The following is a 25,655-nucleotide window of genomic DNA, read 5'->3' as shown; positions in this document are numbered from 1 at the left end:
TGAAGCATTCATTAGGTCTTACTATATTTTTTTATCCTTAAACTTTCCATAATTTGTCTATAGTGAGCTCATATGTGCTTATAGAGGTCCTTAATTTATTTTCAGGTATAGTTTTAAATTTTTGTACTTTATTCATTTACTTTAGTTATCATTTATTAGTATTCTTGTAAGACAATTAGGTTAATTTGTGTAGAAACTCGAAACTAAAGTTGTAAATATTGTAGTACTATAAATTGGGAGTTGTTTAAAAAATGTATTGTGTTAGATGATTCTAGAAGATGAAAACATAAGTACTTTTGTTAATACAAGTGAAAATAAAATACATTATTAAAATCTTAAATGAGTTTAAGATAAACACAAAATGAGTTTGAAGCAGGCCGAATTTAGAGTGTTGGCTATGACTTTGGTCGGGTCCGGAAATTTTGGTTTAAACTATGCATTTGTTTTAAAAATTCATTGAATATGTATTGATTGTTAATTTAGAATCGAATAACTTAAAAGATTAGAATTCAGAACTCATAAACTTTAAATCCTGACTCATCTGATTTAAAGTAAATAATTTTAACAAGAAAAGTTAAAATATTAAAGGAGTGAAATGAAAGTTTTGCTTTCATATATTACAAATTTACTTATTTGAAATTTTAATATTATACAGTAAAAAAGTGTAACTTAATTATATTTCTTCAATTACAATGTCTACTTTTATATCTTGAATTTAAGCCCGGGCCTCATAAGACTGTATATATATATATAAATGCATATTCATCACGGATGTTCGGCAAAAAATGCATATATTTAGTCATTGTTGCCTCACATTCTAATACTTTTAATCGACTTTTGAGTATTATTATATTGCTTCTTGCTTAATATTATATTTTTAATGTGTAGGAATAATGTGGTACAAGATTGAGAATTTTGGAGCAAAAAAAAATTAGATAAAAAACGTGAAGTGGTAATTGGAAAAGGAGCAAAACCAATTTGTGACAATTATTATTAATGATGTTCCGAGGGTCTTTCGGAAACAGCCGTCCTACCTTGTTAGGAGTAAGGTCTGCGTACACTCTACCATCCCCAGACCCCACGTGGTGGGATTTCACTGGGTTGTTGTTATTGTATTATTAATGATGTTAATAAAGAAAGGAAGGAGTTGAAGTTTTCTACGTGAAGAATTAAATACTGGGAGCAGCAAGTGGAGCACTAACAATAGAAGACAAAATTGAGACCTCAATTCATGGTGCAATGATTGAAACATTAAAGGTGCAATAATTGGCTGAAGTGTAAACGTGGCACAAGATGCAGGCAACAAAATTTGTGGAAAAAAAGAGGTTGAGGCTTCAATTGTGACTTGAAACCCTTAATTCAAACTTTTGACTTAGAGAGACCTTAGAGCCGCCATGAAGGTTGTAGTTACAGGGTTTTATTTTCTCTTCTCTGTAATACTTATTTTTACGTTTTTATTCGGATGATTTGTTATTTTTCTTCCATGTCTATGTGGAGCTAAGCTCTTTAGTTCTAGGGTTTTAGCTCAAACATAAAAGTTGACATTTGATTTTCGCTTCTATCTATTAAATTTTCATATTTTTGGGTTGCTTATTTATTCTTGTGCTTAATTGTTTAATTACTTGATCACTAACTAGACACTATTAGTGGTGCGTGAATTGGACTTGAGAGAGGGAATTCACGTACATAATAAGAATAAATAGAGTTTGTTCGATTTAATCGTTTCGCTAATGAGGATAGAGATATACCCTTTAGCCCTACTTAGTTGAATACGGAAAAATAAATGTGTTATTGTTACCTCTGACGACCATAGAGATATAGGCATTATAGTAGCATCTACTGGCTTGTGAGTAGTTTGAGAGAATATCATAAAGTTACAATTAACCCGTCAACTAGTAACCCATAGATAGAACGATTTGAAGACTCAACTGGAATGTTAGTGGTCATAGCCCTAGATCTTTCTCTCCTCCGATAAAAATCCTTTCTTTCTTGGTTGAAGTTCATTAATTATTTTTACTTTATTTTTAGTTAGTTTATAACTATAACTTTGGATTTTTCTTCTTGTGTAGATAATTAGTATCGTTTAATTTAGTAAACAGTTAATCATAAGTCTCTGTGGGTACGATATCTGGACTTAAAAATCCTCTATTACTTGTACGACCGCGTATACTTGCGTGTGTGTTTGGGAGAAACAAGTTTTTGGCACCGTTGCCGAGGACTTAGAAACTAATTGTTTATCTAGATTAGACTTTTCTTTTTGTCTATTCAAGTTTTATTTTTTGTTTAATATTCTGGTATTCTTCTTGACATGGCATCTTGGAACGAAAATTTATCGAACGTTGGGTCTTCATGTTTAAATGATTTTTGTGAACTTTGTGGAGGATGCCACTTATGGAAAAATTGTTCTAAAATTTCGATCATACGGGATGTGTTGTGTGACCCTTCTAAATTCTATGATTGGAACTTTTGTAAATGGTGTGGTTGGTCAGTGGAATGAGTGTCCTAAGTAGAGCAAAGAACTTGAGAAGGTTGAGACGAAAGTATAAGTGGCTGCGTGTTTTTCTTCTTTTAAGAGCTCGTATTTATAGCCTTTCAACTTGTTCTGGCTATTGCATAACCCAAGGGATTTTCGAAGATTTTTCCTCAATCTTCTATGAAGCTGTTGGTGATTCTTCCATATTTATTTCTGTCAGTTGTTGAGATCTTTGATGTTCACATATAGTGATTTGGACTGATTTCCTTTGATTGCTTGTTTGATACAATTTTCCTTTTTCAAACCTGGTGCTCGATCCTTCTTTGATTGTCGTGGGATTCACTTCAACGTTAGTCTTCGCGCCTTATTGAGAATTTGGAATCTTTTGTGACTTGAACTTTTGATCTCATTCCTTGTATAGCCTTGTACCAACATTAATTTGAGTCCGGCACCAAAAAAAAAAAAAAAATTGCATTATATTCAAGGTCAAAAAAGGTGTCATTCTGGCGCCGGACTCACATTAATTTCTTGCTTTAGGTAACCTTGTACCACCTGCTGTATTAACTTAGCATCAAATAACATTCTTATTTTTTGTCACGTGGGTCCCTGTAAATTTCATCATCCTTCACTTTGGGATTTTTGAACCATTTGCTAATCAATCTTCAATCAAATCTTGAGTAAATATTATTTTTCCTTCCAATGATCTATATGGTTGGCCAAAGAGTGGGATTTTTTATTGCAGAGATACTTGGCATTTTGAATCAAACTTTGGACTTCTTCTAGCAACCCACTACAGATTCACGTACTAGATTTAAATTCATTTATGGTCTCCTTGTCTTGTGGACTTTCCTTTTGCATAAGGAATTTTATTTCCTTCGAACCATTGATTATAAATCAATGTAGTATGTCCATGAGAGTATTACTCTTCCAAATTTACTCCATAAATAATGCTCCTTCTGAAATAAGTATCAAAATGATTTTGATCTTTTCCTTTTGTAGAATATTTCCCTTCCATAGGATCGTAGTAAATATTCTTTTCATAATTCTTGCAATTTGAATAAGTCTTTTCTTCCACATCTTCTTCCGTAATTCCATCTCGTAATATCTTTTTTTCCATACTTGATTAGATCTTCACCAAATCCTTCTTAATCAAATAAACCTGTACCAAAAATAAATTTTCCATAAGTAAATGTTCTTTTATTAATAATTATGTTGGTTTGTTATATAACATCAAAATTAATAGGTGAAACCTTGGACCTAACATCCACCTCATCAAAAATTCAGTGCCACGTGGAATTGGGCGTCCACCTTGGACAGCCCTAAAGGGGGAGGGGTATATTTGAGCCACTTAAGTAACGGTAAGTGGATTTTTGTACCAAAAATATAACGGAGGATAAAATTGATTATTTTCGCATAGTAGAGGAGCAAATTTGACCCTTTTCCCAAAAAAGAAAAAAGAAACAACAGAAAGGTCATACAAGGGTCTTTGAGAAACAGCACGAAGAGCAACCGCGGGAGGGGGAGGGATCTATTTGAGAATAATCCACGTACAAAACTATCAACATTAAGGGTTCATAAAGCATTAGACAAGCAATCTTGAGATAGGACCTTCACTAATCAGAGAATGATGAGTTTCTGACAGAAACAGAAAGCCTGTTGTCGTGACTAAAGCGTTTTTTTTTTTTTCTTCTGTCTACTTTCTCAAAAAGGAGGGTTTTTCTTACACTTAGTTGTTTTTTTTCAACTTCACGTTAGTGAAGCTTTTTTGGAACCTTCTTTTATAATTTCAAACTCATAAAACTTTATTCTCTTTTAACTTTTAGATATCTTTTTGTATTTTAAGATTTTAGAAATCTTTAGAAAGGGTCCAACTGACGTTACAAAAAAAAAAAGTAAGGGCAAGACAAATATAAAAAATTATAATTTAATTTTAACGTTGGTTAGCACGGGCCGAATGACACTAATAATAGGATAAGGTGCAAATCACAAAATGGTGTATACATTAGGGTGCAAATTGTAAATTATTCGGTATGAAACTCGGTGAATAATAGACCCATTCTTCTACCCTTCTCCACTTAATACCATGCTTTTATTAACGAGGGTCGAGGGAGTTCAAAATAATTATTTGTGTCTAATCCACACATTACACACTATGTTGTTACCACTAGACGAAAGTCCTGAAGGTTTCTTTTATGTCTCATTATTGTATGAATTTTAAGAAATAAGTTTAAGGATCTTTTAATATTTTGGTTTTAGCCTTTTAGGTCACCAACTTCGTTGAGCCTCCCCTTGAGATCATGTTAAATAATGATCATATAACTAAATTTAAGTACCGGCATATTCATGACCATCCAATTTGCAACGCGCACCTAACATTAATATAACACTGAGCATCTAGAATCTCGTCAGTTTAGCTGGATTTCGAATCAAGTAGATAAATTAAATGAGTGTGATTTGATGAACATGCGGTTATAATCATAAAGCATTATGATAATACCGTATAGAATAAATGAGGTCATTAATCTAAAGTCTAAACCTCGGGGTCGGAGCCTGGACCAGACAAGTTACTTGGCGGGAGGGTGAGGTATGGCTATGTTGGTCAGTCTGGCGAACAGGCCAGGACCGTTTTTAATTATTTTTTCAAAAATGTCATTTATTCCTCATATTGTTTTTAGTTCTGTGCATCATCAAAAGATTTGGTCATTCTATTATCAATTCTATCATATTTATAAAATTCTCTATAGGAATATGATTATACTAAGGATCTTAAGTATGTGTAAAGGAAGATTAAAATTATCAGATGCTGTCAGATGTAGATCGTATTCGGTTCCACAAACTCCACCCTCCCAAACCATTGGATTTTGTTAGAAAAATAAAAGATCCATTACATTGGATAAACAGAAAGAAGGGACAATAAGATTAGTTGAATTTCTGTTATTTCCGCTAGTACCTCTAAACCGTATATTTATAGCCTGTTTGGCCAAACTTATTTTTCCCCCAAAAGTACTTATTTTTTTTCAATAAGTGCTTATTTGAAAAAAAGTGAGGTGTTTGACCAAGCTTTTGGGAGAAAATAAGTGCTTCTGTAGAGTAGCAGAAGCAGTTTTTCAGAAGCTAAAAAAAACTGATTTTGCCTATAAGCACTTTTTTTTAAAAGTACTTTTGAGAAAAATATAAATAGAACACTTTTTAAAAGTTTGACCAAACACTAATTGTTGTTCAAAAGTGCTTTTTTAATCAATTGGCCAAACACAAACTGTTTTTCGTCAAAAGTGCTTTTTTGAAAAGTACTTTTTAAAATACGGAAAAGGGCCAAAAATACCCTCAAACTATTGAAAATGGAGCAAAAATACCCTCCATCCACCTTTCAGCTCCCAAATACCCTTATCATCCACCTATTGGGTCTAAAATACCCTTATCACCACCTATTGGGTCTAAAATACCCTTATCACTAACAGAATCTTTTCATTAAACACGTGTCATTTTTCTATTGGTTGGCTTATAAAATTAATTAAACTAATTAACTTTTACAATATTGACCAGATATTGCCCCCCACCCCCCGACCCGACCCCCCCCCCCCCCCCCGTGAAAAAAAATATGTTTTTTGAAAAAAAAGTTGACTTTTTTTTGCACCCCACTCCGCACCCTACCCCTCCCCCGCACCCCTACCCCCCCCCCCCCCGACGTAAAAACAATTAATATTTTTGAAAAAAAAAGTTTTGACGTTGTTTTTTGGGTTTTTTTAGCTGGGAGGGGAGGGGGCGTATGGTGCGGGGTTTGGGGGGTGGGGGTAGTGGGAGGGTGCGGGGTTTGAGGGGGGGCGGTGCAAAAAACCCAAAAAAAACGTCAAAACTTTGTTTTTCAAAAATATTAATTTTTTTTTTTGCGTCGGGGGGGGGGGGGGGGGGGGGGGTAGGGGTGCGGGGGAGGTGTAGGGTGCGGGGTGGGGTGCAATTACATTAGACATTTTAATTTATCAAGACATTTCACCCTACGCCCCCCTCCCCTCCCAGCTGAAAAAAAAAAAAGTTGACTTTTTTCCATCCCGCACCCTCCCCCTCCCCCCAACCCCCAAACCCCACACCCTACGCCCCCCATCCCCTCCCAGCTAAAACAACCCAAAAAAACGTCAATTTTTTTTTTCAAAAATATTAATTTTTTTTTGCGTCGGGGGGGGGGGGGGTAGGGGTGCGAGGTAGGGTGCGGGGGGTGCCAAAAAAAGTCAATTTTTTTTTTTCAAAAAAAATATTTTTTTTCACGGGGGGGTCGGGTCGGGGGTGGGGGGCAATATCTGGTCAATATTGCAAAAGTTAATTAGTTTAATTAATTTTATAAGCCAACCAATAAAAACATGCCACGTGTTTAATGAGAATATTTTGTTAGCAATAAGGGTATTTTAGACCCAATAGGTGGATGGTAAGGGTATTTGAGGGTTGAAAGGTGGATGGAGGGTATTTTTGCTCCATTTTCAATAGTTTGAGGGTATTTTTGGCCCTTTTCCGTTTAAAATAAGCTGATTTTAAAAGCTTGGTCAAACAGGCTATTAGTAGTCAAATCATGGATTAGATCCTTAAACCCATTTTTGAACTTTTAAAAAAAGTAGTCCAAGTGAGAATTTATATTGCCGATTTGGGATTAAAGCGTAATTGTAATATTAGATTGTACGATTTATCTAATTTATGACTTCAAAAAAGGAAATGAAAACTTTGTTGATTGTAGCATCTCGAGTTCTTCTAATTCGTAACTTCACTGAAATCGGAATAGTTCATATACTACTACATTAGTATGAAAACCTTGAGTGATTCAAATCTCATGGTCAGGCGCCGATTAACACACTCTTCACTGCTGATAGAACTAGAATAGATATTTTTTTTTATTTTCTACTTACACGAGCCCATATTTTTATTGAAAATAAACTGATTTGATATCACCCCTTCAATTTGAATTAGCAAAAGCAATATCTCTTTCATTTACAACATTCTTTGGCTTTTCAAAATTATATAACTAGCACTTCGATATAATATTGTAAGAACCAATTTGAACAGCCTTGACTCTTGGCCTAATTGGGATCGCTTTTTTTTTTTTTTTTTGTGCCTTTTCTTTTGACATGACACCTGATACAACATTGTAAAAAGAAAATATACAAATAAAATTTTCTGAGATTGTATATATATAAGAAGGATAATCCAGATGTTTTATTAAATATCTTTGATATTTCGATGAGACAATTAGGAATTCAGATCCAGCGTCTGTTACGTCTTGACCCATTGGCTCCTTGAAACCATCTATCCCATTTAACATCTGATGGTCCTTTGGTCCTGCAAAACCAGACCAAATCACTTTACGCTGTTTGGCTATCATGCAAGAAGAATAATTGACCTAATAGTCATCTACTCAACCGCTTAAATTAAAAATAGCTGATGGATTTGTAATAAATGTATAATTCGTATATAATATGTGAATAATTGTGTATTATCAGTGTATAATCTATATATACGTGTAAGAAGTAAATCGTGAATTCTTTCGGCTTCTTCTATAGAGATCCCAAAAACACTAATTAGTCGAATGCGTTTATCTCTCTGGCTTATCATATGTTGGTCGATCCAACGGGTGGTTCTTGCATCTCCAACATTTCTGTGAACATTTCCTTTTTCTTATTCTAGTTTGCTATTGTTCCCTTCTTTTTAAATCGAGAAATTCTCGATACATAGTGGTGTACACTTTGAAACTCGATCCATGGATAACAAATTCATTCACTCGATCTGTGGATAACATATTCATTCTTCTACATCTCTTCACTTAAGTACTATGATTTTATCTACGACAGACTCGAATCTGCGAGTTGCGTCTAACAGACAAATCACATAATACAATCTTGCCATTAGATCAAAGCCCTTGGGACTACTAGTCCCTTTTATTAAGGCCACTCTTTTAGATCGTGATAAAAAAAAAATTAAGTTAAAAATACTTAAGGCAAATTTCCAAAATAAAGTATAATTTTTAAAACCTCTTTGTGCTAAATATGTCTTTTTTCTTAACTTGCAAAACCAAACAAGAGACACGGGAAATTTTCATCTCGAAGCAATTTTATTAACTTCTTGTTTTCCATCATTAACGTTTCAAAGTCTGCGGAGCCCATAAGAGAACTACAATTATGGCTGAAATGATGTCTAAATAGAGATGGAGTTAGGATTTGAAATTTATGGATATGAGATTTTAGTTCTTTTGATTTGCTGAATTCTAAATTAGTAATTTATATATATTAAATAAACTTCTTATAAAAAAATATAAGGTTTAATCTAAATTACGAAATTCCGCCAGGCTCATTTCCTACACTCTAGCTTCGCCCATGTTTCTAAGTTTCTAGGTGAAATAATACAAATTTAAAGATAACGATGTTAGTTCTTACAGAAATCATGATTTCGATTTTCGAATCGTAAGTCGAAAGCTTGATATTTAAACCGATCCATTCAAATTGGACCTACAGCCCTCTGATTATCAAAAAAAGAAATCTGCCGGCAGCACTATATTCTGCTCTTTTATACTATTTCCAAATAAAGAATTGTGTCACTATTTTTTAAAAATTATTAATAAGAAAATAGTATCAAATAAATTGGGATGGAGGAGTAATATTTGCTTATAGAGGCAGCTGAAATAGAAAATAAAAAAATTATAAAACAACACTCATAAAAAGTGTAAATTTGTGATAATTCTTACACTGGAAGCAGAGCATCTGGTTTGGCTTCTACGACTGAAAGAAATCTGCAATAAATAGAAAGAAAAAGAAAGCAGGCTCCAGTCATTTAGAATAACAGATTTTTTTCTTATATTCTGAAATAAAAAGCTTAAAATGGTGTATTTTACCTTACACACTCCCAAGTATATGATAATCACTCACAAAATAAAATAACAAAAAAGTTCACAAAATTAAATCAAATGAACCCTTCAGTTGACTAAAGTAGGTACTAGGTAGCACATGGTACTTATTGTCACATGAAGGAATTTGGAAGGGAAAATAGAAATAAAGGAAAAATAAGGTTGTTAGTCTTTTGGAAAAATCGATAAAGAAATTGATATAAATATTCATTTTCTACATTTTGCATAACTTACTTTTACAAATAATTTGCATTTTTCCATTAACGTTCCAGAATTATGTTTCCTATTATGTACTTTTGGAGAATAATTCCATCTAGGAATACCAATATGACAAACAGGAAAGAAAAAAACCCTTGAGATAAAAAAAAAAAAAAAAAAAAAAAAAAAAAAGTGATGAAGACATGAATACTTTAAAACTTACTCTTTGCAGACTATGGAGGCCTCTCCATATGATTCAAGCTTGTCCAATTCTTCCTGCATTACCATACACAAATCAAATTTGAATTATATATAAAAAAAAAAAAAAAAGTTCTGTATAATGACGATGTAATAAATATTTACTTAATCAGATCATTTACAAAGTAATTGCGCGTAAATTTTTTATGATAAACATTAGGTTATTAGTAAACTCGCAAAACTGCTAATTGACCTGCTATTCCATACATTATGCTGATAATATAAAGATATCATTATACCTTCAACGTATATAATTAAATCCATAAATTTAAAAGAAAAGAAAAAAACAGATGTAATGGATATTTCTGAAAGGATATGAGCTTATGAACCAAGAATTTTCAAAGCTGGGAGTTTAAAAGAAAATGAGGAAAATTTAAATTTAGAAAAAGAAAAAAAAAACATTCAGGGCCGAGCAACAGTTCCGCTTAGTAGTTCTGGTTCAAATTCTATATTTGTATTTAAGAATTCATTAATTATGTATAAACAACTTATTAAGAATCTAGTAAATTATTATTTTTAGAATTCAGAGCCCATAAATTCAAACTTCTAGCTTTGCTTCTGCACATAACTTAATGAACCAAGAATTTAAAAGCTGAAAAATGTAAAAGAAATAAGGGAAAATACTTTTTTTTTTAAATAAAACCTGAATAAATTGGATTTGCTGATCGAGAGAAGTAATAGCAGCAGCCATACGATGTTTCCCCATAACAAAATGATGACCAGTTGTACTTCTTGAAAGAGGTCTTGTACTTGTCTCAGCCATAGATGAAGATAAAGAAATTAGTTCTTCTTCCACTTGAGGCTTATCATCATTAATAAGTTCTAGTGATACTGATATTGGTGACTCCATTAAAGCTAAAGGAACTAATAGCTATGATCAAGGAAATATGAGGTATATATGAGGTTGGCATGGATTTCTTATTTATACTCCCTCCGTCAAATTTTACTTATCCACTATATCAAAAATAAATGTCCACTTTTACTTATTCAGTTTGCAAAATCAAGACAAAATATCACTTAGTTCCTAATTTACTGTTCTTATTAACTATAATCATTTCTCAAATATTGAATTTACAAAAAGAGTGACATAGCAAAATTATCATTTTATGAATTACTTCTTACAAATGTGCCAAATTAAACGGATAAATAAAAATGCATGGAGGGAGGAGTATTAAAAAATGAGAAACCAATAATGAGTCAAGGTGGTTGTTGTGTGAAAGCAAAATTAAAGTGGCGGAATTAACAATAATGGTCAAAAAGGGTGGTTGAGAAATAGGAGTTGAGAGACTTGGAAGAATGTATTTCTTTTGTACAAATATTGCATCTCACACATATAAATACAAGTTATATGAGAGCAACCGTAGGTAGCGCTTTCTCATTAATGAGTTTTAATATTGCGAATCTGATTTAGGGTGTGTTCGGTACGGAGGAAAATGTTTTCCTGGAAAATATTTTCCTAGAAAATAAGTGAATTTCCACTTATTTTCTCATGTTCGTTTGGGTAGTTAAAAATAAGTGAATTTCTTATTTATTTTCTCATGTTCGTTTGGTTGATAGAAAATGTTTTCCGGAAAATACTCATCCAATCCTCACCAACCCCATACCCCCAACCCCACCCACACCCCACTCCCACCCACCCGACCCCCACCCCCCTCCCTCCATTTTTTATTATTTTTTGCACCCCCACCACCAACCACTCCCTTAGCCCATACACCACCCCCTCCCCCCGCACCCTACCCCCCACTCCCACCCCCACCCCCCACCCACAACATTTTTTTTGAAGTTTTTAATTTTTTTTTCTAAATTTTCTACACGATCACATCCCCCATCACTCCCTCCCCCCTTGCGTGGAACCCATACCACACCAACACCCCCCCCCCCCAACCCTAACCCCAACGTCAAATTTTTTTTTTTTCAAAAAAAATATTTTTTGTGGTGTAGGGGGGGGGGGTAGGGTGCAGGGTGGGGTGGGGGTTGGGGGGTGCAAACAACCAAAAAAATTGTCAAAACTTTTTTTTCAAAAATATTAACTTTTTTTTTCCAGAAAATGTTTTCCTCCATACCGAACACACCCTTAGTGGAATCATATCAAATAGTTACTCCATCTGTCATGTGTTATGTCACAATGGTATTGGATTGGACATTAATGTTTAAGAAGATAAAACAAAAAAAAAAATTAAAACTTGTAATTTAAAATAGGTCATATATTTTTGGAAAACTTACACAATTACTAGTAAATAAGTATTAAATTATATAATCTACAACTATTTTTTAATTTACAGAATTTATAATATATACCCTATAAATGAGTAAAGAAGAAAATCTTTAAATATGGAATCTTCGTATAAATGAGGTAATTAAATGGATAAGTTATAATTTTTCTTCATTTAAGTAGTTTGTTTCTATAAATTCTCCCTTTCTACGTATCAATAAGGAAACGTTATCATCAAACCCTGGAAATATTGCACCAAACGGACGTTACAAATACTCTACATTATCTTCTTTTGAAGATTTTTTCACTTTCCTTTTGAATTTAGCCTTCAAACATAGACAGTGTCAATATAACATATATTGAACATAATATACTATATATATGCATATATGTGCATTGATATTATTTAAGTTACGTTAAGCATATAAGTCCATCGATATACTATATATTTTATGCAATGCATTAATATAAAAATACCTTTGATGAAAATTTCAAAACATATATATAGTATATTATGTGCATCAATATAATATTTCCTCTATATAGATATTTTAGGAATGTAAAAAGTTGTATTTGTGTAATTAAAAAGTTAAAATTTGAAATAAATTGTATTTAAGTAATTTTTAGAAAGTAGTTGTAATCTTTTTCATTACCATTTTTAAAAGTTGTATTTATGTGACTTTTCCTATATTTTTATGACTATAAAATTATGTTGGTAAAGATAAAATTAACAGTTTAAAATTAAATTATTTTTAAATGTAAAACATATCCTTTTTTAAGCAACTTAAAATGATATGCCACATGAAATAAGACATAGGAGGTATAAAAAAGAAAGTTACATGAGAGCACTTATTTTATTCTACTTATAGACTGTGATTTCAATTATTAGCGTCTTAATTAAAAGAAAATAAAACTAAGAAAGAATAGGCTAATCACACATTAACTATCATGAATGGATGTAGACCATAGCTTTGATTGGGACCGTGTATAACGTTACATTAATTCACTGAATATTTAAAATAATTTATTTCGAATCAAATAAACTAAATAAATGACGAATTTGTACCTATAAAAATCAAATTCTAAAATTCACACTTGGAAACGAAGATACAATAAAGTAGGAATTTATTTAAGTACTCATACTGGGGTCTTTTGCAAGAGAATGAAGTTCATGACATATGAACTGAAAATGAAATCAAGTGGGGAAGTGGATTAGGTGGGAGGGTCACGGGTTTATGGAAATTGGTCCCAAAGTTTTTTTAAAATTTTATTTTTCAGTTGGTGTTCAGATATCTGAATTGGAGCCTAACTGAATTTGGATTACATGTTGCAAGGCCCATTTTGAGGACAACGCTCCTTACAGAATTTTTTTCAATCTTATAAGGCGAAACGAGACCTCTAATTAAGGGTGGAGGGATCATAACCATCCCACCACAACCCACGTTGGTGGTCCCAAAGGTTAATGTCAAAGAGAAGTGGCCACCAAAGTTGGTATTAGCAATTTGTTTTCTTTTATACTTTTTAGCTTTTTCCCTTTTTAAAATTTTCTGAAATTCAAATTTAAAATTCCCTAACCACTTTACACACTATAATTACACGACCTAGTATTGTATTTATTTTGCTGGCAGCCTGGCATTAATAAATATATTTCTTTTAAGTATTTTCTCATCTTAAAATATTTGCAATATTTTTTCATATTACCATTAAGTTATCTTAGCTTAACTCACGAATATGCCTATTCAAAATTTTCTAATGTAGAAGACTACTTTATGATTTTTTATGTAAAACATATATTATGAAACCTTTTGCATCTCAATATTCTCTTTGTTTTCTTATTTGTGTGATAATGTAATACTCACTCACTAAAAGAATGATGAGAATTTTTCATGTCTTAATACATGTCCTATTTTGTCACCCGATTTCATTATCTAAATGCATCTTCTATACCAGGTGAATGGAAAAGCCAATTTTTTTTTAAAGCCAATCTTCAAGATTTGTATATGAATATTCATTAAAATTTCATGAGGAGGTATGTTCTGACACCTTCATTTAATATTTACTCGCTTTTTATAAAGTTGTACTTGTGCATATATACTAACTTCAGACATGCAGTGTCTAAAGTTAGGCTTGACAAAATCAAACTTTAAACACTATATTTAAAGCTACATATAACTTAAGTTCAATCATTTTTACTGACTTCAGCCCTATCTGTTCGAAGTTTATATAAATATTAGTGAACTTTTGTCTTATATGGTTGAGATCAATCCTTGAACTTCAACTATACAAGATCATAGTTCAAACAAAAATGTCGAAGAGAGGCAAAAATAACTGAACTTTAATCAGATATACTTGAACATTAGACGTTTTAGACACAATGTTTGATGCTAGACTTTGTTTAGACTAACTTCAAAAACGTATGTCAGAAGTTGTCCAAAAATGGACACACGTGCGGAAAAAAAGGGACACTAATTAAATGACTAAGATAAAATCGAGTATCCGTCCTCACTATAGTCTAGGCTTAACCGAGCTTTTTTTTTTTTTTTTTTTTGTGCGGAACGCCCTTCGAAGGCACTGGTCTTTAATTTTTGTCCATCAAATTTGAAATTTTTAATTTTGTCCTTCGCCTAAAAATCTATGGGTTCCGGGTTCTAACTCCACTCAGTTAAATATTAAAAAAAAAATAACAAGCCAGAGGTTTGTAGCAAAATTAGGCCTAACTTTTCCCGAAAAGTTAGGTCTTATAAAACTTTGCCTTTAGCCACACCTCTGCCTAAATAGGCCTAATTTTGCTACAAATCTCTGTCTTGCGAATTTATTTATTTTTATTGAGCCGAGGTTCGAACCTAGAATCTCGGAGTATTAGGCGAAGGGCAAAAATTAAAGACCAGTGCCTTTGAAGGACAATCTTGCAAATGACCCTTCACCGAATTGAAGGCTCACAATCTTTAATGAACCGTGTCATTTGCACTTTTGTCCCTATTTTGTGCTGGTCTTTAATTTTTGTCCTTCAAATGGGCTGGTCTTTAATCTTTACCCATCCACAAGTTATACATGCGTCCTTAAAGAACTATGCTCCACTAGTCATAGGTTTGATTTTGAAGGGAAAAGATTAAAGACCGACCCATTTGAAGGTCAAAATTAAAGACCAGTCCATTTGAAGGGAAAACCGTGCAGTTACTTGAAAATTTTGCGATGGAATTAATGAGCAAATTGCGAACTAAGTCCTCATGTAATATTTTTCGGTGTTTGGTTATCATAAAATATTTTTCTTGTTTAAATATTTCTTGAAGAATATTTTCCAAGGAATAAAATGATTTTCCTAACTTTGCGCAAAAGTAATTTTTTTCCAAACTGTTTCTACTCTTAATTTCGTATCACTGCTCCGACCCCTTATATTACCTATATTTCCATGGATATTTATGGGGAAAACTAAAATGATAAAAGCAATTCAAATAATAATAATAATAAAAAAAAAAAATGTCAAAAACTTTTTCCGCTGCCGGGGCTTGAACCCGGATTCGAATGATCGTCATTATGATCAAGGGAATTGCCAGTGCTACAGCGGAGTCTTTTAGTCTTGTATTAGGAACAAAATATATTTAAATTTGGTCCTAGCTTTGGTGGACCTCCGTTAGACATGTGACTTGTGAGTATATGTGATAAGAATGATAACGACGTGTGTGGTTTTATTCACAAAGTATGATAGAGGTTATACATAAAAAAAAAAAATTAACGGAAAAAGGTCAAAATTATCCCTGAACTTTGAAAAATAGTTCATACATACCCTTCGTTATACTTTAGGGCCAATTATACCCTTACAGTTATACTATGGGGTCAATTATACCCTTCTGTCTAACTGTTGCCATGTGGCATCATCCCAGCCCTTCAAAATTATTTTACCCTCAAATATTTTTTTATTCACTAAAATAACTCAATCCGACCCGAATTTTTTTTTTCAGCAAAAATAATAAGGATAATTTTTATATTTTTTTCTGGAAAAATTATCCGTATTATTTTTGCTGAAAAAAAAAATTCGGGTCGGATTGAGTTATTTTAGTGAGTAAAAAATTATTTGAGGGTAAAATAATTTTGAAGGGCTAGGATGATGCCACGTGGCAACAGTTAGACAGAAGGGTATAATTGACCCCATAGCATAACTGTAAGGGTATAATTGGCCCTAAAGTATAACGAAGGATATGGATGAACTATTTTTCAAAGTTCAGGGGTAATTTTGGCCCTTTTCCGAAAATTTAAAGTAGAGGAGTAAATTTAGTCTATTTCCCTTAAATATATTAACATAACCTCAAAGTGTATTTTGGACTAAAACTATTATTCTTTTTTCCTCTCAAATTAAGATTATTTGGTAAACTTGAAAAAGTATGGCAGGTATGTGTTTCTTCTCTCTTTGCTTTTTGTTTAATGGTTTTCATTTTCTTTTTCCTCAGTATTTTCTTAATTTTGCTAAATAAAGCGACGTATAACTGATCCCACTCAAATTTAGATGTGTGGAACTCATTGTCTTTGTTTGTTTAGATTTGACAAAAGAACAAGTTGAGTGTTTGCAATTGTCTATACCGTTGAGAATGTCATTTATTGAAAGGTTCAAAAAGACAAAATTAGACAAATGATATAGAAAAATATATCACAAAAAAATGTTCCGCTCCCGAGATTTGAACCCGGATTCCGATATTCAAGATGGAGTTGCCAGTGCTACAGCTGAATCATTTAGTATTACAATGTGAACAAAATATATTTCTAATAGAGAAACTTACTCCTCCGTCCACTTTTACTTGTTGTTATATTAAAAATAGATGTCCACTTTTACTTGTACAGTTTAAAAATCAAGAGATAATTTACCTTTTTATACCTATTTATACTTAGTATTAAGTAGGAGTGGGCGTTCGGTTCTTCGGTTCGATTTTTTTGAAAATGGATACCGAACACCGAACCGAATTAGTTCGGTTCAGTTTTGATTTTGCTAATTCGGTTTTTTTCAACATGGGCCTGAAATGGGCTAATTCCTGCTTGTAAAATAGGGGTGGACGTTTTTATCAGTTAATACCATCAATGTAAGTGCTAAAACTAAGAAGTTATAAGGAGAAAATGAAATTACCTTAATTAAGAAATTAAGAAGTGAGGAAGAAAGTGAAGTGAGGTTTGTGAGACTGCGAACTCCGACCGCCGCTGGTGCCTGAGAGTAAGCCTAGGTCACTGTTGGTTAGGTTTGTAAGGACCGAGGAGAGGAAGTGAGGAAATGAAGTTAGGGCTTAGGTTAGGTGAAATGAAATTAGGGTGGGTATATAGGGATGGGCTTGAATAAATTAATTTGTTCTTAAGAGAGTGGACTCTGATCATGTGTGATTTGAGTGTTGTAAAAAAAACTATATTCATATCGTAAATCTTCGATTAAACCGAAATACCGAAGAATCACTGACCCGGAACCGAACACCGGATTTGTTATAAAAAATAAAAAACATGAAACCGAATTAATTCGATTCGGTCCGGTTTTTAGATTTTCGGTGTTTATGTCCAACCCTAGTATTAAGTACTACTAGTCATTTGACAATGCATTTCTCAAAATATGAATTTATTATAATCAAAGAGTGATATTATATTCAGGCAGAAGTTTGCTCCGAATAGGTCTAATTTTGCTACAAACCTCTGCCGTGCGATATTTTTTTTTTATTGAGTCGAGATTCGAACGTAGAACCTCAGGATATTAGGCGAAGGACAAAAATTAAAGATCAAGGCATTTGAAGGACAATCGTGCAAATGACCCTTAACCGAATTGAAGGCTCGCTATCTTTAGTGAACTGCCTCATTTGCACTTTTGTCCCTATTTTGTGCTGGTCTTTAATATTTGTCCTTCAAATGGACTGGTCTTTAATTTTTACCCATCCACAAGTTATATCAGCGTCTTTAAAGAACTATGTCTCACTAGTCATAAATTTGATCTTGAGGGGAAAAGATTAAAGACCAGCCCATTTGAAGGTCAAAATTAAAGACCAATTCATTTGAAGGAAAAAACGTGCAATTACTTGAAAATTTTGCGATGGAATTAGTGAGCAAATTGCAAACTAAGTCCTCATGTAATATTTTCAGTGTTTGATTATCATAAAATATTTTACTTGTTTAAAAGAAAATATTTTCCAAGGAATAAAATGATTTTCCTAACTATGCGGAAAAATAATTTTCTTCCAAACTATTTCTACTCTTAATTTCGTATCACTGCTCCGACCGCTTATATTACCTATATTTCCAAGGATATTTATGGAAAATAAAATGATAAAACCAATTCAAATAATATTAAAGAAATGTGAAAAACTTTTTCCGCTATCGGGGCTTGAACCCGGATTCAAATGATGTCTCTATGATCAAGGGAATTGCCAGTGCTACAGCGGAATCTTTTAGCTATGGTGGACCTCCGTTAGGCATGTAAGTATATGTGATAAGAATGATAACGATATGGGTGGTTTTATTCACAAAGTATGATAGAGGTTATACATAAATAATTTTTTAAAGTAGAGAAGTAAATTTAGACTTTTTCCCTTAAATATATTAACATAACCTCAAAATGTTTTTTGGACTAAGATGAAACTATTATTCTTTTTTCCTCTCAAATTAAGATTATTTGGTAAACTTGAAGAAGTATGGCAGGTATCAGGTATGTGTTTCTTCTCTCTTTGCTTTTTGTTTAATGATTTTCATTTTCTTTTTCCTTAATTTTCTTTTAATTTTGCTAAAAAAAGCGACGTATAACTAATCCCACTCTAATTTAGATGTGTGGAACCCATTGTTTTTGTTTGTTTAGATTTGACAAAAGAAAAAGTTAAAGTGTTTGCAATTGTCTATACTGTTGAGAATGTCATTTATTGAAAGGTTCAAAAAGACAAAATTAGACAAATGAAATAGAAATTCCGCTGCCGGGTTTTGAACCCGGATTCTGATGTTCTAGATGAAATTGCCAGAGCTACAGCGGAATCATTTAGTATTACAATGTGAACAAAATGTATTTCTAATAGAGAAACTTAATCCCTCCATCCACTTTTACTTGTCGGCTATATTAAAAATATATGTCCATTTTTACTTGTACAATTTGAAAAACTAAGAGTTAATTTACCTTCTTATACCTATTTACACTTAGTATTAAGTACTATTAATTTCACAAATGCATTTCTCAAAATATTGAATTTATTATACTCAAAGAGTGATATAATTTATTGAATTTTCCTAAGCATTTTCATGCTTCTACTTTGAAAACTTCTTTTTTGAACCAAGGGCCTATCAGAAACAGTCTCCCTACCCCATAATGGTAGAGGTAAGGTCAGCATAAATCATACTCCTCACATCCCACTTGTGTAGCTGTGGAACTACACTGGGTAAGTTCTTCTTCTTCTTGTTGGTGATATAGTAGTAAACTTATCATTTTACTAATTACTTCTTAATGAATGTGTCAATTCAAACATGAACAACTAAAAATAGACGGAGGAGTAATTCACATTGTGGCACAAGACAACCTTTTAAGTTATTTATTTATGACATCTTAACTTTTTTCTTTTCACAAATGAAACTTTTTATTTTTCCTCTCAAATTAAGATAATTTGGCAAGCTTAGAAACGTATCCGTGGCATATATATAAACTCTCTTGTCTTTTCTATATTTATCTTTTCCATCTACTCTTTTCCGGAATTCCTAGCTTAATTCTGTTAATGTGTTTATTCTTTTAAGTTTTTTAAGCTTGGAAGTATATAAGAATGTATCAGAGAAATTAAATAATTATTCTCATGTATTAAAGAGAAAATGTTTCTATAAAGGATGTTCAAATAGATTACGTACATCTACGAGTTCATTCATTTGTTGAATATTTACTAATGAAATAAATTATCTATAAATATATTTAATATGAATGGATTGATTGGTATTATTCTAAATTGTAACACCAAGATAACTCTCACTAGGAAAACATGTAAGGGGTCATTTGGTTCAAAAACAAATTACCCTGGGATAAGTTATGCTGGGATTAATTATGTTGGGATAAGTTATGCTGGGATTAGTTATTCTGGAGTTATTTTTTATTGACTGTTTGGTATGTTGGACTAAAAGTATTATACATTGGATAATTTCTAAAAAGAAGAGGTTTCTTCCTTATCCCGGATAAATTATTCCACCCTATGGCAGATATAAGTTATTCCGGCACTATTTTTACTCCTGGGATAACTTATCCCATGATTACTAACCAAACAAGGGATAAGGAATCGTTTGGTACGAAGGATAAACATAAATAGTCCTGGGATAAGAATTTAACAATTCCTTATCCCTTGTTTGGTTAGTAATCATGGTATAAGTTATCCCAAGAGTAAAAATAGTGCTGAGATAACTTATACCTACCATAGAGTGGAATAAGTTATCCCGGATAAGTTATCCCGAGATAAGGAAGAAACCTCTTCTTTTTAGAAATTATCCAATGTATAATACTTTTAGTCCAACATACCAAACAGTCAATAAAAAATAACTTCAGAATAACTAATTCCAGCATAACTTATCCCAACATAATTAATCCCAGCATAACTTATCCCAGGGTAATTTGTTTTTGAACCAAACGACCCCTTACATGTTTTCCTAGTGAGAGTTATCTTGGTGTTACAATTTAGAATAATACCCATCAATCCATTCATATTAAATTTATTTATAGATAATTTATTTCATTAGTCAATATTTAACAAATGAATGAACTCGTAGATGTACGTAATCTATTTGAACATCCTTTATGGAAACATTTTCTCTTTAATACATGAGAATAATTATTTACTTTCTCTGATACATTCTTGTATACTTCCAAGCTTAACAAACTTAAAAGAATAAACAAATTATTCCTAAAAAAATTCAATACAGAACAGACTACTTAATATGAAATCCTTACAATGATATGGCCCACTTATTTTTAGTAAAAATAAGATCTCAAATTCTGAAACTGAAAGAACACCAAGATTAATTTATGATCCTACACGTACGTTAGAATCAAGTACTTAAATAAACAAATATGATGATGTTACGGAAGAAATGAGTCCAAGAATCCAAAATGATGCATAAGAAACAAACCAACTATAAGAAGCAAACCAACTGAATTGTGAAGTGCCACGTAGCAATAACCTTTACTTATTGAAGAAAAATAAAGAGAGTTTAATTTATACGTACTGATACTGTTAAAAAAAATACTAACGGTAGATATCATCAGTGGCGGAGCCAGGATTTGCGATACGAGAGTTTAAAATATGAAGAAGCAAACACACGAAAAAGTCCAAGGGGGTTCAACATCTATTATCTATACATAAAAAATAATTTTAATCATGTATAAACAGTATAATCTCCCCCGAAGGGGGTCCGTATGTGGCTCCGCCCCTAGATATCATGAACATAGGCGCATTCATGATTATATTTAAAGTTTATGGGTTCTTACAATAACCTCAAGTTAATATATCGAATGATATTTGGGTTAACAAGTCACATATGTATAGATATTTAATGAATTTCGTGATTTTAATATCGGGTCTGCGCAAAAACTACTAGTTTTTGTGAACCCATAAATTATACTCTAGATGTTCCACCGATCATAAGCGATATATAAATAGATCGAATAATCTATTTGTTTAGCCATGAAAAAGCATTTTTAGTTTGCATGGTTCAATCATTGATCGCAATTTTTCTTATAATAAATTGAGTAGGTCGTTATTATATCTAGCCAAAATTCTGCTATTTACTGGAGTAATCTAGGAGTAATATATGATGAATCTTTCGATAGTTTGAGATATAAAGAGTAAATACGATATTATGATATATTATAAAAGCCTTTTTTTTTTTAATATTGACAATTAATATTTGTATAGAGAATTCTTTATATTTACCTTTTGTTAAGTGATGTAATGGTGTAAAAAAAATTACATCATCAGTATATAATGCTTATACTCAAATGAAAAACCTCTCAACTCAAATAACACATTGAAACAATATGATATGCAGAATAGAAACTGGAATTATTTTTTTCCAACAACATAAACTTGCATACAATATTCTCAACAATAAGCAACTTCAATTGGTAAATGAGACACTTACCAATACAATTAAACACACCCCACAAATTCCATTTAAATGTAGCCCTCATCCCCCAGCGTTCAGACTCATGTGCCTTCCAGAATCAGGGATATTCGAGCTCCCAAAACCAAAAAAAAAAATATCCCTCCAGCATAATACAAACAATGAAAAAGGAAACTGAAATTTTAAAGTAAATATTTCAACTAATTAATTAGCTAGGGCACTGGAACCCAGAGGGGACTTTCTTGGAGCAAACATTAAGAAGCAAGCTCAATGAGATAGGAACATTAAGGTTAATTCCCAAAACATTAGCCTTAATAGCAGTGCAAAGACAAAGAGCAGCTTCAACATCAGCAAGTCCAGAAATAAGGCTACAACAAGGTTTCACTGGTGGTGAACCAACAACAACATTAACTAATCCAAGAACATTGGCACAAACACCTAACTTTAAGGTATCAATAGGGCAAGTTTCCTTTGTTGGAACATATGGTGGTGGAGGGCATGATGGCTTTGGCTTTGGGGGTGGTTTTGGTTTAGGGCAAGTACCACAACTTGAGACAAATGTGAAGAAAATTAGGTTAAGGGAAAGGAAAAGAGCAAGAGTAGAGAAAACCTTCTTGGAAGCCATTTTTTTTTTTTTAAAAATAATGTTTTCTTGACTTCAACAATTGGTTTTGTTGTTGAAATGGTGAGTGCAATATTTGAGAATGGATGGAGGTATTTATAGTGGTGAGATATTGTTATTTATCCTAATTTAATGAGGTTACGGTTTTTTTTTGTTTTTTTTATTTTGGTGTTCAGTCTCAATCCATATGTACTGCTGGATTTTCTTATTTTGTTCTTATTTTATCATGTAACATATATAGTTAACCTTCATTTACTCAAAACAAGTTAGTTTTAGTTATTCTAAGTGCAATTACAAATTTTTTCACTTTTGTTTAACATACTTAACCTTTCATTTTATACTAAACAAGCTAGTTTTAGTTATTCGGAGTGAAATTACAATTTTGTCACTTTTGAGGCTTAACCCTCCTCTCTAGGTATAGTCTCAAAAGATTTGATGTCATTTATCATCCATGGATTTAACTTATATATAACTTACATTTAAGAAATTTTTATTCATTTTATATTGTTAGTGTATAAAATTTAAACTCTCTTCCTACAAGGTATTGCAAATTCAAGTTCTTCGTTAGGATTGGGAATGAGGAGTTATACACCGGGCCAGGTTAGTTGCAATTCTTTTATAGCCAAGAATAATTCCAAGGTCAGGTTGACACATGATCCAAAATTCGGTGGACAAACGGGCTCGCTCCTCTATCAATCCTCCATTTAAATAAATACAAGTTTTTTTTTTTTTTTTTTTTTTTTTGTGATAGGGTTCAAACTCGTGACGTGTATCTAATTACCTACATATCACATGATGCGCTCTTATTACTATACTGCAGTTTTAAGGTTAAGTTAATTGCAAAATTTGTAATGTGTAGTTTTATGTGGTTTTGGGAAGATAATAAATAAAGGGCTAATTCATCAAAGTTACTTAGAATATGATAATTTTTTTATTAACTCTGCTATCAATTAAGAATACTAGTACACTACTTTTTAATTGTTTGCAGTACATGGATGCCCAAGTGTTCTAAGAGTGATGAGGGAGACCAAATCAAAATCATACCATCACATAAAAAATTATCCAAAAGTAGAATTTTCCATACTTTTATTAATTATTTTGGTGTTAACATATATACTCACAAAATGGAGAAATTGTAGGCACCCATGTGCCATTATGGTATTACCTTTGGCTCTATGCATAAAACACAGCCAAGATTTTGGAGGTTTCTGATGAAACTTATAAGAATTACACAAGTTGGGTTTTGAATTTCTTGATCTGTTAATTAATGATCAGATTCAAGAGCATGCAGTGGTGGCTTTTTCTTATTCCAGCTAATTATTAATTATAACACGTAATTCTACAAAACCAGTGGGCTATGTATATATTTTTTAGTTTTTCATTCAGTATCTAATATCCGTTTTGGGGTCCCTCTAAATTTATATTCGCGTCGGGAAGTTCCACATTGGGGAATAAAGCGCTCCATAACAAAAGCGACTTGGTACCCAGTAAAGCTCAAATCCAAGCCTCTAGTTAAAGACGAAGGAGTATTTACCACTCCACCACAATTATCACCGGTGGTGGGCTATATGTATATGATACCATATGGCTTTTGTCTTCCTTATATTAGTGATTGAGATATGAGGGTCCTACTTTGTAACAAAATATCTTTTTGCTCCATCAGCAGTGAGTCGTTTCCTTTTGGAGTTTACCTAATCAAATGATTCGTTTAGTTACTATAATTCAATTCTTTCTCTTTTTTGTGAGTAATGGAATATGTGTTGAAAAAGAAAGTAATTACATAAGTTTCACTTCTAGTTGGTTTTGGGAAGTTACATGATCTCATATGTGCGCCATTGTGGTGTCATGATCATGTGAAACTCACTTGATAAATCAAGATGAATTCAACTTATATACACTAATTTTGTATAGATTTGTTATATTATCAGCGTATGTTTAAATGTAATATATCATATTAAATATCATTTTTATGTAATTATCAATTACTATAAATACGCGAATGAAACTCAAAATCAAAGTCAGGTAGCACAAGTCAGAAAGCGATAGTGTAATGGTATCTCACTAGAGTTTTACAGGCATAGTACATAATCCCAATTTTACATAAATGAAAGGACGCTTTATTAGTAACTCTTATTTAAGTAAGGGTATGCATTCTCCTAACATCTTAATTTCTTAATTTGAGATATAAAAGCATTATCACATGTAGCTAGCAGTTTCTAACCACTTGCTAATCCCGTGGTTTCTAGTTAGTACTTTCTACACATCTTACTTGCGTCTGGAAAAATCTACTCATACCTAATGTTTATATCGAATCCATTATCCACGTATGAATTATATGTGAAAATTATCAAAATATTTAACAAAGTATTAGATTCTGAATTATAATTTCAAAAGTGTAGTAATAGATTCTGATAAAATGGATCTTGGGCCAAACTCACACTCCAAAAGCTAAGCTCAAAGGGTGGGGGTTGACCAAGCCATAATAAAGAGTCTAATGAACCCATCCATCTCCGATGTGGGATCCTCCCCCCCCCCCCCCCCCCCCCCCCACACACACACGCAACGCCCGGACACTGTTCGGACTAGAGCGTGAACAATCTATCTTGGGGGCCCAACATCAGAGGTCTGACTCTGATACCATGTTGAATGGATCTTAGGGCTAACTCACATCCCGAAAGCTAGCTCAAAGGGATGAGAATTGCCCAAGTCATATAAAGACTTAGGAGTTGAGAAATCTCATCCCAATCCGAAGTGGCATATGATAAAAACATAAAGGTCGGACCCATTCCATGTAACCTTATATTCGCCTTGACTTACTTAACTATGATTGTTTGGTATATAGTCATCACTTAACTCTGATATTACATCGATTGATGATATATATTATTTTACTTTTTTGCCTTTCGTACCCTAAGACTTTTTT

The 25,655-nt window shown here is 32.5% G+C and overlaps 2 protein-coding genes across 2 annotated transcripts; both read right to left on the bottom strand.

Moving 5' to 3' along the window:
- Window positions 1-7,603: 7,603 nt before the first annotated feature.
- LOC132609574 (guanine nucleotide-binding protein subunit gamma 2-like) lies at window positions 7,604-10,978 on the bottom strand. Its single transcript, XM_060323623.1, has 4 exons — window positions 10,450-10,978; window positions 9,772-9,824; window positions 9,192-9,236; window positions 7,604-7,792 (listed from the first exon to the last, which is right to left on the bottom strand). The coding sequence occupies exons 1-4, from the start codon at window positions 10,654-10,656 to the stop codon at window positions 7,711-7,713; spliced, it is 387 nt and encodes a 128-aa protein (XP_060179606.1). The 5' UTR covers window positions 10,657-10,978; the 3' UTR covers window positions 7,604-7,710.
- An 11,052-nt stretch (window positions 10,979-22,030) lies between these two features.
- Window positions 22,031-22,816, bottom strand: LOC132609573 (14 kDa proline-rich protein DC2.15-like). The gene has a single exon (XM_060323622.1). It carries the CDS (start codon window positions 22,733-22,735, stop codon window positions 22,319-22,321), a length of 417 nt encoding a protein of 138 aa, XP_060179605.1. The 5' UTR covers window positions 22,736-22,816; the 3' UTR covers window positions 22,031-22,318.
- Between the last annotated feature and the right edge of the window lie 2,839 nt (window positions 22,817-25,655).

This window comes from Lycium barbarum, chromosome 9 (assembly GCF_019175385.1).
Source record: "Lycium barbarum isolate Lr01 chromosome 9, ASM1917538v2, whole genome shotgun sequence".
Taxonomy (NCBI): Eukaryota; Viridiplantae; Streptophyta; class Magnoliopsida; order Solanales; family Solanaceae; genus Lycium; species Lycium barbarum.
Note: the sequence above shows the minus strand (reverse complement) of the source record. Positions and strands in the feature narration are given on the sequence as shown.